General features: G+C 34.5%; 1 protein-coding gene across 1 annotated transcript in view; it reads right to left on the bottom strand.

Annotated features, from left to right (window-relative positions):
• Positions 1-17,749, bottom strand: part of DPP10 (dipeptidyl peptidase like 10) — a 963,744-nt gene extending 945,995 nt beyond the window's left edge. Inside the window, exon 1 of the mRNA XM_044669137.1 lies at positions 17,675-17,749. Within this exon, the coding sequence (XP_044525072.1) occupies positions 17,675-17,749 (75 nt within the window). The remainder of the gene's footprint in view (positions 1-17,674) is intronic.
• Between the last annotated feature and the right edge of the window lie 797 nt (positions 17,750-18,546).

The following is an 18,546-nucleotide window of genomic DNA, read 5'->3' as shown; positions in this document are numbered from 1 at the left end:
AAATGCAAATCAAAACAACTCTGAGGTATCACCTCACACCTAGCAGATTGGCTAAAATGAAAGAAGGGGAGAGTAATGAATGTTGGAGGGGATGTGGCAAAATTGGGACATTAATGCATTGCTGGTGGGGCTGTGAACTGATCCAGCCATTCTGGCTGGCAATTTGGAATCATTCTCAAAGGGCTATAAAAGAATGCCTGCCCTTTGATCCAGCCACACCATTGCTGGGTTTGTACCCCAAAGAGATCATAGATAAACAGACTTTTATGAAAATATTCATACCTGAGCTTTTTGTGGTGGCAACAATTTGGAAAAGGAGGGTATGTCCTTCAATTGGGGAATGGCTGAACAAACTGTGGTATATGTGGGTGATGGAATACTATTGTGCTAAAAGGAATAATAAACTGGAGGAGTTCCAGGCGAACTGGAGAGACCTCCGGAAACAGATGCAGAGTGAAAAGAGCAGAGCCAGAAGAACTCTGTACACAGAGACTGATATACTGTGGTAAAATTGAATGTAATGGACCTCTGTACCAGCAGCAATACAATGACCCAGCACAATTCTGAGGGATTTATGGTAAAGACGTTGCCCACATTCAGAGGAAGGACTGCAGGAGAGGAAACATATAAGAAAAACAACTGCTTGAACGCATGGGTCGCGGTGGACATGATTGAGGGTGTGGACTCGAAACTACCACACCAATGCAACTACCAACAATTTGGAAATTGGTCTTGATCAAGGACACATGACAAAACTAGTGGAAATGCGCATCAGCCATGGGTGGGGGGAGTGCGGGGGGGGGGGAAGGGGAAAGGAGGAGCATGAATCATGTAACCATGTTAAAAATGAATATTAATAAATGTTAAAAAACATATGATGTCACTTATTACATGTATATATGGGCATGTGTTTTGGGATCTTGGCTTTTAAAAAATCACTCTGTAATAAAAATGAATAATATGGAAATAGATATCAATTGACAACATTTGTACCACCCAGTGGAATGGCTTTTCAGCTCTGGGAGCTGGAAGCAAAGAGGGGAGGGAAAGAAAATGAATCATAGAAACATGGAAAAATATCCTAAAAAAATATGAATAAATTCAATTAAAAAAGAAGTGGTGGTATAAGCTTGTAATGGAATAATATCATGCCATTAGAAATGACAAAGGAAGATGATCACAAAAAAACCTGGAAAGACTTATATGAAGTAAAGCAATGTGAAATGTGGAGAACCATTTCATTTCCTCCATAAATGTTTTTTCTAGTGTGAGCAATATGGTAAGTAATATGTGTCTTCTTTTCACAACATGATGAACATTAAATATGTATTATATGATAACATATATAAAACATGGCATATCTGCCTTTTGTGGGTAGGGAAGGAGAGAATATGGATTACAAAATGGCAAAAAATTAATATAAAAATTGCATTGAATGTAATCTAACAAAATTAAAGTTTTAAGAAGTTATTTATTAATTCAGGAAAATACTTCATAAGAAGTTGGTAGAAGGGAAAGGTAGGAAGTTGATTTCATGAAAACAAAAAAATCATCTCAAGACATTTTCCTTTATCTTAATTTTTAAGGACATATTTATCTTCTTATCATTTATTTTGGACCTATGCACTCAATAACTAATTATGGAGTGCAAATTTAAGAAAGTAGGCAAAATATTCATGTAAAAATCTACTTTATAAATGAGATTTTTAACATTTGTTTCAAAACATGAGAAATGAAAAGAAAATGGCAATATATTGAACACATTTCTCAAAATTAGAGCTACTCATAGAGGTGACAGGTGATTAATGGCAGAGTACTTTGTCTATATTCTCACTTCAATTTTACTTGCCAAAAATTATCTCTTATATCTCCATCCTAAAAAGCTTACTAGTAACTTTATAGTTGCACTACTAGCATATCTGAAAGTGGTCTCTATGGAAAAAATATTTAGTACTAAATGATAGCAAAGCATTCCTGTCCCTGGCCATATGATTCAGGTTTGTCATATTTCTGTTTTTGGAGTAGGCAAGTATGACTTGTAGTTATGATAAGAAATTGGACCTTAATCTAAACCTTAAGATTAGGAAAAATGTGAGAGTAATAAAAATATCTTTCTTTTCTTCACTTTTCTTCATTTTCTATCCTGAAATCTGATAAATATGACTTTGTATTGACCCCCAAATCAATACTCTTGATTCAGTACAATAATATTAAAGGCAGATCCTATACATCTGGCTGGGGAGCATTCACAAATGTGAAGTCAGTTTTGATTTGCACTAAGTTTTCCTTTTCTATGTTTTTGTTTATTTCCACCTAAAACTTCAGCAATTCTTATAAACACAGAGTTTCTGGGACATTCATTCCCTGGAATGGAATTTCTGAAAACAGAATATTAATTCATGAGCATTTGAAGAGGAAGCCTAAAAGATTTCTAAAATAGAGAATATGCAAAAATGTAAATATTTAAGTTTTGGAGTTACAACAAATGTGTTCCAGTCTTCTATAGTATAGATAATTGAACTTTAAAAATTCCCCATGTACAAAAATTAAAATTTGGCTATGAACTGGTCATGGTAATTAGCATTAACATTCAATTATCCATGATAAGAAAAGTTAGTAGATGAATGGACAGCCAAGAAGTTGGTTATTATACTCAAATAATTTAAAGAATAAAATTGCATTTGTCCAAAATATTTTTGAACTTTGTTTTGTGGATTCAAAATTAGTATAAAAATAAAAGAACCTACCTATTAATTATAGGAGAAATATACTCAAATACAATATACTGGAGATAAAATGAACTTAATTTTCATGACTAAGAAAGTCATTAACAATATTATATTCTCTTTCACATTCTGATGATTTGGTATATTAGAATTCTTGTATATAGTTACATAATGTCTGTTCTTAGTTTCATTATTAACATTTTATTATTATATTTGCCTTGGAGAAGTGATTCATAAACCTTTGAACTTTTAACTTCTAAAAAATATTTTGATTTTTCTATGTAATTTATTTGTTAGATAATTCTAAACATTTTTAATGTCTTAAATTATTTTCTTAAGATTTGTCATGGGTTTCTCCAGGACACCAAGTGATCCAGGATAAAAAAAAAGTTTAAACACATTTCAGTAGAGTATGACTCTGTTTGGTACCACAATAATTCACAATAACAAGCTATATGATGATACACATCTACCCAGGGGAAAACTAAGGAGTTATTCACTACTCTTCATACCAGTAGTTCTTCTCTGTTCTCTACTACATTCTAAAGACAGAAAGCAAAACCTTTTAAAATGCTACCTAAAGTTAGTTATCATAGACTCATCAAAGGCTAGGGGAAGTAAATCCTTTAGCTTAAAAGTTCTCTTGTTAGGTTACTCTCAATTAAAATTAAATCAAACAGTTGGAAATAACAAAAAATGTACAATGAAATGAGTAATAGCAATAATTCCTAGAATTAAAAATCCAGATTCTGAGGTTAACATTTACAGGGGTGGAGACAAGATACAGTGATTATAAAATTCTCTGCTGATCTCTCTCAATATTTCCCTATGAACTTTAAAATAATGGTTCAAAGTTAAATTCTGGTCTATTAGAACCAACATAAGTTCAGAGTCAGGCATTTATCAAATCCAAGACAACATAGGTTCTATGGAAATAGATTTGTGAGAGGGGGACAAGATTGATCCAGAGCTTACATGAATGAAACATCCTTGGTGGGACTTGGTGGTGGTGACAGAGGCAATGACAGTCCTGACAAATGAGAAGAGAAAATTATAATGTACACCTGTGCTATCACTGGATACAGCACTAGGTATTATATGGCAACTCTCTTGCCTATAACCATTTCTGGTTCATAGATCAAGGGTTGAAAGGAGCACATTTGGGCAAGAAGAAGTAGAAGCCCGAAGTTGCAGAGTCACTTCTTTGACCAAGGGAGATGAAGGTGTAAGGAGCAATATTGATGACAATCCAAAGGGACCTGGAACCTTTCTTGGTTAAGTACAAGAGTACTGGCCAAAATAGCATTAAGCACAACTCTACCCAGACCACACCATCTTGGAAGCACTGAAAACTTCCACAATCTAGAACTAATTCTGAAAACAGCAAAGTGAAAATTCTTTTTTTTAAGTTTAAAACAGTGTATCTCTCCCTCACCATGAGATGTAACCCAACATTAACGAAAACTTATAGGATGGAAAATTATGCATACAATAAAAAAGAACTTTACCATAAAAAGCTATTGTGGTGACAGGGAACATCAACATACAAACTCAGAACATAATGAACTCATAAAACTATGAGTAAAGCTTCAAAAAATGTGAATTGGACAAATATAAAATGGGAATTCTTGGAGGAAATGAAATGATTTTCAAGAAAAAAAACAAGATTGGTAGGGGAAAAGTTAGGTAAAGAAATGGAAGCAAAGGAAAAAATATGAAAATATCATTAATAGCTTAGTAAAACTGGCATTAATTAATGAATCAAAATGACTTCTTAAATAGCACAATTTGCAAAATGGGAGGAAAATGGGTTAAAAAGTTCACTGAATAAAATATGTCAATAAAAACTATAATTAGGCAACTGGAAGCTAGTAAATTCACAAAACCTCAAGAAACAATCAAATCAAATCAGAGTGAAAAAAACAAAATAAAATGTGAAATGCATCATTATAAATAAAAGACATAAAAATAGATCATTGAAAGATAATCCAAGAAGTATTGGAAAATCTAAAAGTCATGATAAAGTAATGAGTTTGAGTATATTTCAAGAAATAAGGTAGAAAAAGGAAATAAAATAGAAAATGAAAGAATTCACAAATCATCACCTAAAGGAGATTATAAATGAAAATTGTCTTGAATATTATAGCCAAATACCTGAGCTTATATGTCAAAGTGAAAATACTTTAAGCAGATAGAAAGAAAACCATTCAAATACCAGAAAATCACAGTCAAGGTCATACAAGATTTAGCAACTACTACATTAATGGAATGGAGGGCTTGGAATATGATATTCCAGAAAATAAAAGAGCTAAGATTTCAAACAAGAATAATTTATCTAGCAAAAATGAGTATAATTGTTCATAGGGGAAAAGCAGATATTTAATGAGAGAACTTTCAAGCATTTTTGAAGAAAATACCAAAGTTAAATAGAAAATTTGACTTTCAAATATAACACATTAGAGAAGCATAAAAATATATATATGAAAGAGAAATCATGAGGGACTCAACAAGATTAAACTATTTACTTTTCTATATAAGAAGATGATACATGCAACTTCTAAGAACTTTATCATCATTTGGCTACAAAGAAGGATTCTGTATATAAAGAGGATATGGGAGTAATTCAAGTATAGTGGGATGATGGAAACAAAATGGATGTGAGAAAGAATTCTCTGATAAAAAGGGATAATGGAAAGGAATAATGAAATAAAATATCTCACATAAAAGAGGTATAAAATAAAGAGATTATATAGTAGAGGGGAAGATGTATGAGGACAAGTCTTGAGCCTCACACATCTAAATTGACGCAAAAAGGAATATTTACACTTACACATAAACATACACACATACTTAGTTGTTAACAACACTCTATCCAACCCCACAAGGAAGGAGAAGGTATAAGAAAAAAGCAAACGTAATAAAAGAAAGAGTTGATAAAAGAAGACTATGGTCAGAAGCAAAAGAGACTTACATTATCAGCATTCTTTGGATTAATATTATCAATGTGTTAATATTATCAATGAGAATGAGAAAAAACAATTCTTGAAATGAACATGATCAGCAAAGGAAAATTAATTTTCTATGTTTTAAACTATTCTGGAACTATGCTTAAATTTATAGTCTCTGAGAGTTACCTAATATTACACAAAATTTAAGCAATTTAGAAGAAAGGACAGAACTAGGAGAGAGAATCACAATGTCTGGGAATGCACAGTTGATAATTATAACAATGAATGTAAATGGGAAGAACTCACCTATAAAATGAAAGCAAATAGCAGAGTGGATTAGAAACCAAAATCCTACCATATGTTGTCTACAAGAAACCCACATGAGACAGACAGACATACATAGAGTGAAAATGATAGGATGGAGCAAAACCTATTGGGTTTCAAATGAGAAAAAGAAGGCAGGGGTTTCTATCATGAACTCTGAAAGAGCCAAAGTAAACATAGATAAGGTTAAAAGAGATAGGGAAGGTAACTACATCCTAATAAAAGGCAGTATAAACAATGAAGAAATATCAGTACTCAATACGTATGCACCAAAAGTTATAGCTTCCAAATTTCTAAAGGAGAACCTAGTGGAGTTCAAGGATGAAATAGATGGCAAAACCATACTAGTGGGGGACCTCAACGTTCCCCTATCAGACCTAGATAAATAAAACCAAAAATAAATTAGAAAGAGATAAAAGAGGGGAATGAAACCCTAGAAAAATTAGAGTTAATAGATATATGGAGAAAAATAAATAGAGACAAAAAGGAATACACCTTCTTTTCAGCATCACATGGAACATTCACAAAGATAGACCATGCAATAGGGCATAGAAACATGGCAAACAAATGCAAAAAAGCAGAAATAATAAATGTAACTTTCTCAGATCATAATGCAATAAAAATTGTTATTAGTAAGAATACATGGAGAGGCAAACCAAAAACAAATTGGAAATTAAATAATATGATTCTCCAAAATAAGTTATTGTAAGAACAAATCATAGAAACAATTAATAATTTCATTGCAGACAATGACAATGATGTGACATCTTACCTAAACCTATGGGATGCAGCCAAGCAGTTCTAAAGGGAAATTTTATATCACTGAGTGGATATATTAACAAATTTGGGAAGGCAGAGGTTAATTAATTGGGCATGCAATTTAAAAAAAACTAGAAAATGAACAAATAAAAACCATCATATGAAAACTAAATTAGCAATACTAAAAATCAAAGGAGAAATTAAAAAAATTGAAAGTAAAAGAACTATTGAATTAATAAATAAGACTAGAAGCTAGAATTTTGAAAAAACAGAGAAAATAGACAAAGTACTGGTAAATCTAATTAAAAAAGGAAAGAAGAAAACCAAATTAACAGTATCAAAGATGAAAAGGGAGACCTCACCTTGTAAAAGTGAAAATTGGGAAAAGCCATCTAGACGTGTATATATTTCTATGGACATGGGAAATGTATCAAAACTACATTTCCCGTGATCCAGCTGTTTCCGTTTCCGGGTCTTTGGGGGCATGGGGAGGTCTATGTCGATGCAGAGAGGGTTTAAATCTCCTGGGTTAGGAGGAAGTGGCCTCTTTTGCCGGTAGGGGCTTGGCTAGGTGGTGGAGAGAGTAATGGAGGTGGCGGCAGTTTTGAATGCTTACAAGCGCGTGGTCTGATAACTTTATCTATCAGCATGGCTTTAATTAAAATACTAGTATATATATTTACACAAGCCTTTATCATTTTTAATATTTACAACCTCTAATGAAGAGGAAATTAAGGCAATCATTAAAAACTATTTTGCCCAATTATATATCAATAAATATAGCAATCTAGGTGAAATGGATGAATATTTACAAAAAATATAAATTGCCTAGATTAACAGTAATAGAAATAGAACACTTAAATAATCCAATATCAGAAAAAGAAATTGAACAAGCCATCAAAGAATTCCCTAAGAAAAATCACCAGGGCCTGATGGATTCTGAAGTGAATTCTATCAAACATTCAAAGAACAATTAATCCCAATACAATACAAATTATTTGATACAATAAGCAAAGAAGGAGTCCTACCAAATTCCTTTTATGACACAAATATGGTACTGATTCCAAAGCCAGGTAGATCAAAAACAGAGAAAGAAAATTATACACCAATCTCCTTAATGAACATATATGAAAAAATCTTAAATAGAATAATAGCAAAAAGACTTCAGCAAGTGATCAAGATGATCATAATCAGGTGAGATTTATACCAGGAATGCAAGGATGGTTCAACATTAGGAAAACCATCCACATAATTGACCATATCAAGAAGCAAACCAACAAAAACCACATGATTATCTAAATAGATGCTGAAAAAACCTTTGACAAAACACAACACCCATTCCTACTGAAAACACTAGAAAGTATAGGAATAGAAGGTCCTTTCCTAAAAATAATAAATAGTATATATCTTAAGCCAGCAACAAGCATCATATGCAATATGGATAAATTAGAAGCCTTTACAATAAGATCAGGTGTGAAACAAGAATTCCCATTATCACCTCTATTATTTAACATTGTACTAGAAACACTAGCAGTTGCAATTAGAGAAGAAAAAGAAATTGAAGGTATTAAAACAGGCAATGAGGAGACTAAGCTATCACTCTTTGCAGATGATATGATGGTATACTTAAAAAATCCTAGAGAATCAAGTAAAAACTTAGTAGAAATGATCAACAACTTTAGCAAAGTTGCAGGATACAAAATAAATGCACATAAATCATCAGCATTTCTATATATTTTCAACACATTAGAGCAGCAAGAGGTAGAAAGAGAATCACAATTTAAAATCACCCTAGACAATATAAAATTCTTAGGAATCAATCTACCAAAACAAACACAGGAATTATACAAACATAACTATAAAACACTTTCCAAACAATTAAAACTAGATCTAAACAACTGGAAAAACATTGAGTGCTCATGGGTAGGATGAGCTAATATAATAAAAATGACCATTGTACGCAAATTAATTTACTTATTTAGTGCCATACCTATCAAACTACCAAAAAACATTTTTTCCTGATTTAGAAAAAAACTATAACAAAGTTCATTTGGAAGAACAAATGATCTAGAATATTAAGGGAAATAATGAAAAAAAAACTTGAAGGAAGGTGGCCTAATAGTATCAGATATTAAACTATAGTATAAAGCAGTGGTCATCGAAACATTATTGTACTGGCTAAGAGACAGAAGGAAGGATCAGTGAAATAGACTTCGGGTAAGTGACATCAGCAAAACAGCGTATGATAAACCCAAAGATCCCAAATTTTGAGACAAAAATCCACTATTTGATAAAAACTGCTGTGATAATTGGAAAACAATATGGGAGAGATTAGGTTCAAATCAACATCTCATATCCTACACTGAGATAAATTCAGAATGGGTAAAAGACTTGAACATAAAGAAGGAAACTAAGTAAATTAAGAGAACACAGAATAGTATACTTGTCAGATCTCTGGGAAAAGAAAGATTTTAAAACCAAGCAAGAGTTAGAAAAATTTACAAAATGTAAAATAAATAATTTTGATTACATAAAATTAAAAAGTTTTTGTACAAACAAAAACAATGCAACCAAAATCAGAAGAGAAAGAACAAACTGGGGAAAAAATCTTTATGACAAAAAATTCTGACAGAGATCTAATTACTCAAATATACAAGGAACTAAATCAATTGTATAAAAAAATCAATCCATTCCCTAGTTGATAAATGGCAAGGGACATGAATAGGCAATTTTCAGATAAAAGTATCAATAAGCACATGAGAAAGTGTACTAAATTTCTAATAATTAGAGAAATGCAAATCAAAACAACTCTGAGAAATCACCTCACACCTAGCAGATTGTCTAAAATGATAGCAGGGGAGAGTAATGAATGTTGGAGGGGATGTGGCAAAATTGAGACGTTAATGCATTGCTGGTGGAGTTGTGAACTGATTCAACCATTCTAGATGGCAATCTGGAACTATGTGCAAAGAGCAATAAAAGAATTCCTGCCCTTTGATCCAGCCATACCATTGCTGGATTTGTACCCCAAAGAGATCATAGATAAACAGTCTTGTACAAAAATATTTATAGCTGCACTCTTTGTAGTGGCAGAAACCTGGAAAATGAGGGTATGTCCTTCAATTGGGGAATGGTTGAACAAATTTTGGTATATGTTGATGATGGAATGCTATTGTGCTCAAAGGAATAATAAACTGGAGGAATTCCATGTGAACTGGAAAGACCTCCAGGAACTGATGCAGAGAGAAATGAGCAGAGCCAGAAGAACATTGTACACAGAGACGGATACACTGTGGTAAAATCGAATGTAATGGACTTCTGTACTAGCAGCAATGCAATGACCCAGGACAATTCTGGGGGATTTATGGAAAAGAACAATATCCACATTCAGAGGAAGAACTACAGGAGAGGGAATACAGAAGAAAAACAACTGCTTGAACACTTGAGTTGATAAGGACATGATTGGGGATGTAGACCTGAAAGGACCAATGCAACAATCAATAATATGTAAATAAGTCTTGATTGATGACACATGTTAAAACCAGTGGAAATGGTTTCCAATTTATTGCCACCACAAAGAGCCCAGCTATAAATATTTTTATGCAAGTCTGTTTATCTATGATCTCTCTGGGGTACAATCCCAGCAATGCTATGGCTGGATCAAAGGGCAGGTATTTTTTCATCACTATTTGAGCATAGTTCCAAATTGTCATCGAGAATGGTTGGATCAGTTCACAACTACCAGTAATGCATTAATGTCCCAATTTTGCCACATCACCTCCAACATTCATTACTCTCCCCTTCTATCATTTTAGACAATCTGCTACGTGTGAGGTAGTACCTCAGAGTTGTTTTCATTTGCATTTCTCTAATTATTAGATATTTATAACAATTTCTCATGTGCTTATTGATACCTTTGATTTCTTTATCTGAAAATTGCCTATTCATGTCCATCGTCCATTTATGCGAGTTAGCTATGGGGGGGGGATAGTTTGAGGGGGTGAATGGGAAAGTAAAAACATGAATCATGTAACCATGGAAAATTTTTTCTAAAAATAAAAAATTAATATTATATTAAAAAATTAAGCAATTTACTAAAGATCTCAATATTTTCCAAAAAGAGAAATTAAAGCCATAACTTTCTGACATGAGAACCAACTTTTAATATTCTATATTGCTTAGATGTACCTCTAAGTAAATACTTCCTTTAATCTCAATCTCAATGTCTCTCTCTCTCTCTCTCATACATACTCACATCTCCATACATGTAGATACATACATATATATGCATCCATATTGGCATGCCCAGGATCAAATTCCACTCCTGATGTTTATTAGCATTGTTCCTTTACCTATCTCTATTTCCCAGAGTGTCCTTGGATAAGTCCTTGACTTTGGAGATCTACATAAGACGAGGAAACTCCGATGTGATTTATATATTTGTATACTAAAAATTAATCAATAAAATTATCTTCTATTGAGTGCTTTCAATACTTTGTTCATGATTATGTTAAAATGAGTTTCAAGTTTATAATCATGCTGAACTCAATCTATTCATAATAGAACACAAACTCAAATTTGTAGCTACAAGAAACCTCAGAGGTCATGTAGCCACAAACTCTTATGTGACCTAGAAGAACCTAGACCCATATATTTTGAGTAACTTATCCAAAGTCACAAAGAATTGAATTACATGTCTTTTGACTCCAAATATAATATTGCTTTTATAGTGCCAATGTCATTAAATATTATTTCTCCTCCCTCTGTAAAAAAAAGCAATCCAGTTACCTTCCCCTTTGAATATTACTGAAGGGTATTAAAATTAGATTCATGTTGAATCAGCCTTTCAAGCTTGCCCAGATCTATCAGAATTTCAGCTTCACTAACCTGGCCTTCAAGAATGCAAGGCCAAACTCCATGATTTGATAGAGAAATGGAGAAAGAATATACATACACTTATAATTGCATATGATTGCACATATATATGCATATATATACATATATATGAGTTTAAACATGTTCTCTCTATACTATGGATTCTATGTACACAATAGTTATAAAGATATATTTTTAATAACTTTTTTAATTTGATAAGAGAAATGACTTAAAGCTATTATGAACTTTTATCTTTTCTTCAGAGAATAAAAGCAAAATTTAAATATATTTTCTATCTACAAGTTTTAAAAACTACTTCAGAACTAATGCTTATTAATGTAATTATTGTCCTTAACATATTTTCTAAGTTTTGATCCTTAAAGTATGAAATATAATATTTTCAATGTTAAGGCATAAAAGAAGAATGCAAATAATGAACTTTTACAACAACATTTTTGAACTAAAGAGATACATTAACCCCAACAGTGCCACTATGTGAAATTAATTAGGTTAGAATATAATAGAGTCTGGCAGAAATAAAAATTCCAAAGACCTCCATATTTATTATGGTATTGTCCTAAATAACACCAAATCATGATACTATTTATGCATCATTTATTACCTTTTAAGGAACAGGTTGAATCTCTGAGAATGTTAATAATGCTGATTAGAATTTTTCTCTCTAAAAACCTGAAAAAAGTAACTTTCCTCAAACAGGGAGCTATATAGATCCATTTTTAAAAAATGGTTCTGTATGTGACTTGAATGGCCAGAAAATGTTTGGAGATTTTTCCTTTCTGCATCGTGATCACTAAAAGCTATTTTCTAGGATATTCGCATGATGTTTAAAACTAGCCTGCCAAGTGCCATTTTTGTACTACTCATAAGAAAGAAAGGAAAATTAATTTTATAAGATTTCATCGAGCCAAGCTTTACAAATTTTAATGGAGTTTGCTAGACCTCAGCTGACATAAAATTAGCCTGTATTTTGTACTATTTTTTCTTTGTAGCTGGGTAATATTCTACATTTATTTTAAAAGGTAAAGAGCATTAAGTATTTTATAGAAAATGAATGGTTGCACAGCAATTCAAGTACATTAGATGCCTTGGTCTTGAAGAGACAAGTTCATAGGTCATTTCTTTTGGAAATGGTTAGAGGACCACTGAGATGTTTTCAATAATCATCAGTTTATTGATTACCAAGTAGACTGTACTCATTGAGTAAAATGAAATGTTTGTAACAAGAAAAAAACAAACATATATTTTATTTGGTATTACATCAATGCAAGGCAGTAGGATATAATGGTAGAGAGCTGGACCCAGAGGTAGGAAGACCTGTGTTCAAATCCCACAAAAGCCATATTTCTTGGCTGTATAACCCTGGGCAAGCCAGGTAATCTCTCTGTGCTGAAAAGCCTCTAGGAACTATCTGTTTTGATACAAGGAATGTCCTTTACCAGAAGATCCCTATGCCAATAAAATAAAAAATTCAATCCCTGTCCCTATTGTCTTACTGGTCCAAATATTTGCATCAAAAATAAGACTCATATTAACAATTTCATAAACATTTCATTTTTACTGAAAAGAATAACCTAAAAGGTGTGTTATACAGTCAGTCTCAGTTTAATAAAGACAATATGGGAGTCCTTTCTCTAATATATATCCTAGGTATGTCTACATACAGTAAAAGTTTTGACCTTTTTGCATTCCCAGGAAACTTTCCAAATCTAAAATATGTCAAGTTACTAATAGTTTTGATCAACATCAATGGATGAGGTTTGTACATCACACATTCATCATCCTTCCTCAAGTATAATTATATAGGAAATACAGACCCTGAGCATCATAATCTAACTGGAAACCACTGATAACAAATAACCCTGAACAATGAATACTTAGAGATAACTTTGAATGCAAGGTAATTATTCAGCTCTGCACAAAGTTATTTAATATCTCAATGCCTTGATTTCCTCCATATGTAAAACATTCTATGACTGTAATATGTGAATACAAATTATCATGCTTTGAAAAATATGTGATTTCATCTTTGTAGTTACTTTTATATCATTAATTATTGCCCAGTCCACTACTGATAAGCTGATCCACATTTAACTAGGTTGATCATCAGAAGATAGTATACAGTCAACAGCCCTGCCCTAGAAGCAGCTGAAGTTATATGTAGGGCTTGCCTAAATTTTCTGCTCAGCTAGCATAACAAGGAGTGCTCAGGGTCATTTATATTTCATAATGATTCACCAGAAAAGACTGTTAGTGGAAATTATTATTAACTGTTCATATTTTTATAATCATAAGTAGCATCATTTGAAAACATTTCTATGCATAGCTTTCAGTATAAGACTGCCACTTGGTGGAAATATGGGAAAACAGTGACACCATCAACTTAGAAATTTTTTTCTGTCCTTCAAAATAAGTTTGGTGAATAAATGCATGTCCTGAGGAATCATTACTTCTTACAATGTTCTATCTGAGTCTGAACTAGATATTAAAATAGATTATTTACAAAATAAACGTCACACAGATGGCTTGTTAACTTCAAATTCCTGTAAGTCATTTCATAGGCTAGTATATGACTTGCAGAACTATGAGATTGATGTTGAATTGATAATCATTAAAGCAAAGTTATACTTTGTCTTAATCCTCAATTTCCTTATCTATGAAATGGGACATTTTTATGAAAAGTTATATTTATCTAACTTAAAGAGTTAAATATAAAGCAGTTTTCAAAGAAGTGTTATATAAATGGTAAATGTTTACACAATCAATGGAGTCAGCAAAGAAAGTTTATTAAAATGATGAAATTTTAGAGTGACTCAGAATTTTAACTAATTTAAACAAGCAGATTACATATTACATTCTTGTCACAGTAGTTGCCCTGGAGCAGCTCTGATCATGATTACAGCACCTACTTACCACCAGACATTTACAAATGAGTGAAAATTGAGAGGTTGAGACCTCTAAAGAGCTCTGGTAATGATAACAAAGGTTTTTCAGAAGTCCAGAGCTATTTTATCTAGGAAAGAAAAATACAATGACTATAGTAATATGACTTAAGTAAAAGGAAATACTTTGTAGCATCAGGACATCTTGATTTTTAGAATTAGAAAGTATCTCTTCTTTAAAAAGCAAAAGATCTTTTTTGGCAACATTTAAGAGAATCTAATTTATTCTAATTCAATTTCTAGTGAGTGATCAATGGAGCATGCCTCTCAGTCACAAAACTTTTTAAAAGGACATTTCCTTTTAAAATTTCCTTTTAAAGGAAAACTATATTGTTTTTAAATCTGTGAAATTGTTTGCAAAAGAGAAATTAGAATAATTTAAAATAAATACTTATAAAATTGTATATTCACTACTGATTTTTTGAGTTTTGAATTGTGACCAATCCAGAGTTGGGCCTAGAGTGACTATAACAATATATATCCTCATAACTTCCAGAAATCATCAATTATTCATCCTAATTATATATGTATATATAAAACTTCATTTAATTCCACTTTTTAATTTTGTGATAAAGACCACATTACATTTACTTTATTTGGAATATTTGGAAGGGCCTCTACAACCTGCTACCTGACCCAAAATGGTATTCTGAATAGTATAGTTTTAAGATCTATCTATCCTTTTCAAATTCCAAAATCTTTTAACACATGAACAAACATCCATTCTCTATCTCTCTTTCTCTCTCTCTCTCTCTCTCTCTCTCTCTCTCTCTCTCTCTCACACACACACACACACACACACACACACACAAACACATACATTTATACATAACATTAAATTTTGGAAATAGTAATAGGAATTCAATCAGCTTTTTTGCCAGAATTGATTTCAAAAATAAATATTCATGATATTTAGGAAAAGCACTGGTTACAAAAATATACAGAAGCATGGAATGCATATCTGTGCTTCAATAAATATTAGCAGTAAATTCTAAATGCAACTCCAGTATCTATAAATGGATCATGTGTTGGTCAGTATATATAGTGTCCAGATTATTAACATTATCTTCAGATTTTGTAGCTATGTTCCACTTGGCTTTCTCTCCACCTCCAACATAATTGAAAATTTTGCAGCACCCAAAGTAACCAGCTGGTGTCACAGGTTAGTGAGCAGAAATTTCATGTGGGGAATCTCACCTGACTAATCATTCTTGGTGGTACTATCATCCCAGGAGCAACTGAAATGCATGGAACCTTGTTAATGAAATTTAGGTTGCTATCAGACTGAAAGTGAATTTTCAAACTATACCTCTTTCTTGACAAATCATATTTTAGATAGATGCTAACCAGTTGCTCTACTAAGAACAAAGGGGCATGGGGGAAGGATATTTTTCATCTTTTAGGTTTAACCCTGAAAAGAGCAAACACTTTCAGAGATCTTTCCAAAACAACAAACTACTGCATAAACTGCATCACATAGTAGTACAAACTTAGGAAAGCTTTTAACAAATGCTAATAGTCACCACCTGTGAGACAGAAACCTGTGAAGGAAACATGGAAAAGGTGATCTAGTTGTGATAATCAGAAAAGACACTAGGATGCTAACAGTCCCACTTTTTCTCATCTCCATCTCCATTTCCACAGCTCTCTTTGCACTTTATACTTAAGGGCTCAGAAAAGCTGAATAACTGAGCCACAGCTTGTGCTTCTAGTTCATTTTTTTAATTTGTTTTACACCCACTTCCAGATATCAGCTGGGAAAGTGTCTGCCCAGGAAGGCATCACAACCCCTTCTGCATTGTATCTTGGGCGTAGAGCACCATCTCTGGTAAGTAGCATAGGAGGCTCCTTTCTAGAGTGCCATAATTATCCAATGACCTAATAGCTGACAGTGTCTACCTAGAGTTCCTAATTGATATAAACATGACAGATCTATGAAAGGGCTAATAATGATCGCCTCTCCTTCCTTTCACCTCCTCACTCCTAACTCCAAACACTCCCACTCTCTTTCCTCTTCTTTTAACTTAAGAGTAGAACAACAACCCAAACTCCAAAACCATTCTAATCTGGGAAAAATGAAAAAGATCCACCCTTAGACAGCACAGAAACCAAAAATCAATAGTAAGAAGAAATGTTAGGAAACTCAAAAAGAGCAAGAGTAATAATGCCCATCTCAGCTAAGGTGGCCTCATCAACTGTGTATAAAAGCACCACACTGCAGAAACTAAAAACATCTGGATTTATGAAATCAACAAACCACATCCCTTGCCCAATCCTCAGGCTGGCATAGCCACAGACACCGACCAACTCCAAATCAAGAAACTGTAAAACCAATTGAATAAAGGTCGTCACCTATACTAAGAGCCCTGTCTCTTTCAAAGCTACAGCCATGCCAGGCTCCCAGATGACTCGAGTATCTCTCTTAGTAAAGTGTACTTTTCTTCAGGCAGCTGTTTCTCACTGAAGCCAAGGGAACTACCCGGGCCAACAGCTCCCTACAGTTACCTTCCAACAAGCATGAATGGGGGATTGAATATCCTTCCTTTTCTTTCCTCTGATGAGCCATTCAATTCGGCTGGGTAGCTTTTAGCAGAAACAGAGGCAGCTACGATAGTAGTAGTCCCTTAGCCTCTACTACCCCATTCCGCTTTCCGCCAATCTTCCTGGGCTTCCTCACCTTTCCTCCCTCTCTTCCCCCATATAATCAGGTAGTGGTTCTTTACCTCTTTCCCGCCCTCCCCTTGTCTCTCCACCTTTCGCATCCTTTCCCTGGCTCTAGAGCGCACTCAAATGCTTCAACTTCCAGCGGAGTCCATCAGGAAGGATCAGAGAACAACCAAATTGGCGAGGTGAAGGGGGGTGGGGGGGATGGAAGGGCAGAAAAAGGAGGAGGGTAAAAGGGGGGTGGATTGGGAGAAGGCAAATTGGGTGGGCAGAAGTGAAAATGGTGGGGGTTGGGATGGGAATGAGACAGGAGAAGGGATCAGGGAAAGGCGGTGGGTGGAAGGGGAGAACTAGGAGGAAAGATGCTTCAAGCCCTTCTTAGCATCCCTAAGGAGGGTTACTTGCTGCAAACTCTTACCTGATCTTGCTGCTGCGCCTGGTTCCCCCTGGCCCCCGGATTGGACTGCTGCTGCTCCTGCTTCATGGCTGTCATTGTGGGGTTTGATTTGGCTTTCACTTCCTCACGGGCACTTCAGACTCGGGCACCTTCACTTGGCACCAATTGCATGACACAGGCTTCCGTCTCTCTCCGAATTGGCGAAGAGCAAAGCGGTAGCAGCAGTGGTAGTGGCGACGGAGGGGGGCGGCGGGGGACCCAGTGATGGGGGGAGAGTGGAGATGTGGGGGAGAAGAAGAGAAACACCAGGCAGGCTCCCTTTCGGAATCTCTCCTTAAGCTTCCGCAATCCTCCCCCAAAAAACTCCCCCCTCCCCCCCACCCCAATACCAAGAGAAGCACCAGAGAAGAGAAGAAGCGAAGTGTCAAGTTACTGGAGGGGTCGGAGACAGAAGCAAAGCACCTGAATAGGGCGCTGAGGTTCCGGTAGCAGCTTGCTCCTCCAGAGGAGATGGGCTCGCATTATACTGCAGTATGCGCTCCCCCCATCTCACACACCCCAGCTGCCTTCAGCAGCAGCCGCCGCTCTCCCCAATCCCCCACCCCTGCCTCAGCGCGGCAGGTGAAAAAACCCAGCGCTCTGCTTGAGCATCTCGGAGCAACAGCCAACAGCAGAGTCCTGAGCAGAGAAGAATCTAGCTACTTGCAAAGCTAATTCTGCCCTGGCTTCGGGTTGCCACCTCCCTGCCCCTGCACACACACACACACACACACACACACACACACACACACACACACACACACACACACACACACACACACACATACACACACACACACCCCCTTTGAACCCCTTCAAATCAGGCTGCTGATAAAACCCGGAGAAGCGGAGTG

This window comes from Gracilinanus agilis, chromosome 3 (assembly GCF_016433145.1).
Source record: "Gracilinanus agilis isolate LMUSP501 chromosome 3, AgileGrace, whole genome shotgun sequence".
Classification (NCBI taxonomy): domain Eukaryota; kingdom Metazoa; phylum Chordata; class Mammalia; order Didelphimorphia; family Didelphidae; genus Gracilinanus; species Gracilinanus agilis.
This window is presented reverse-complemented; position numbering and strand designations above follow the sequence as displayed.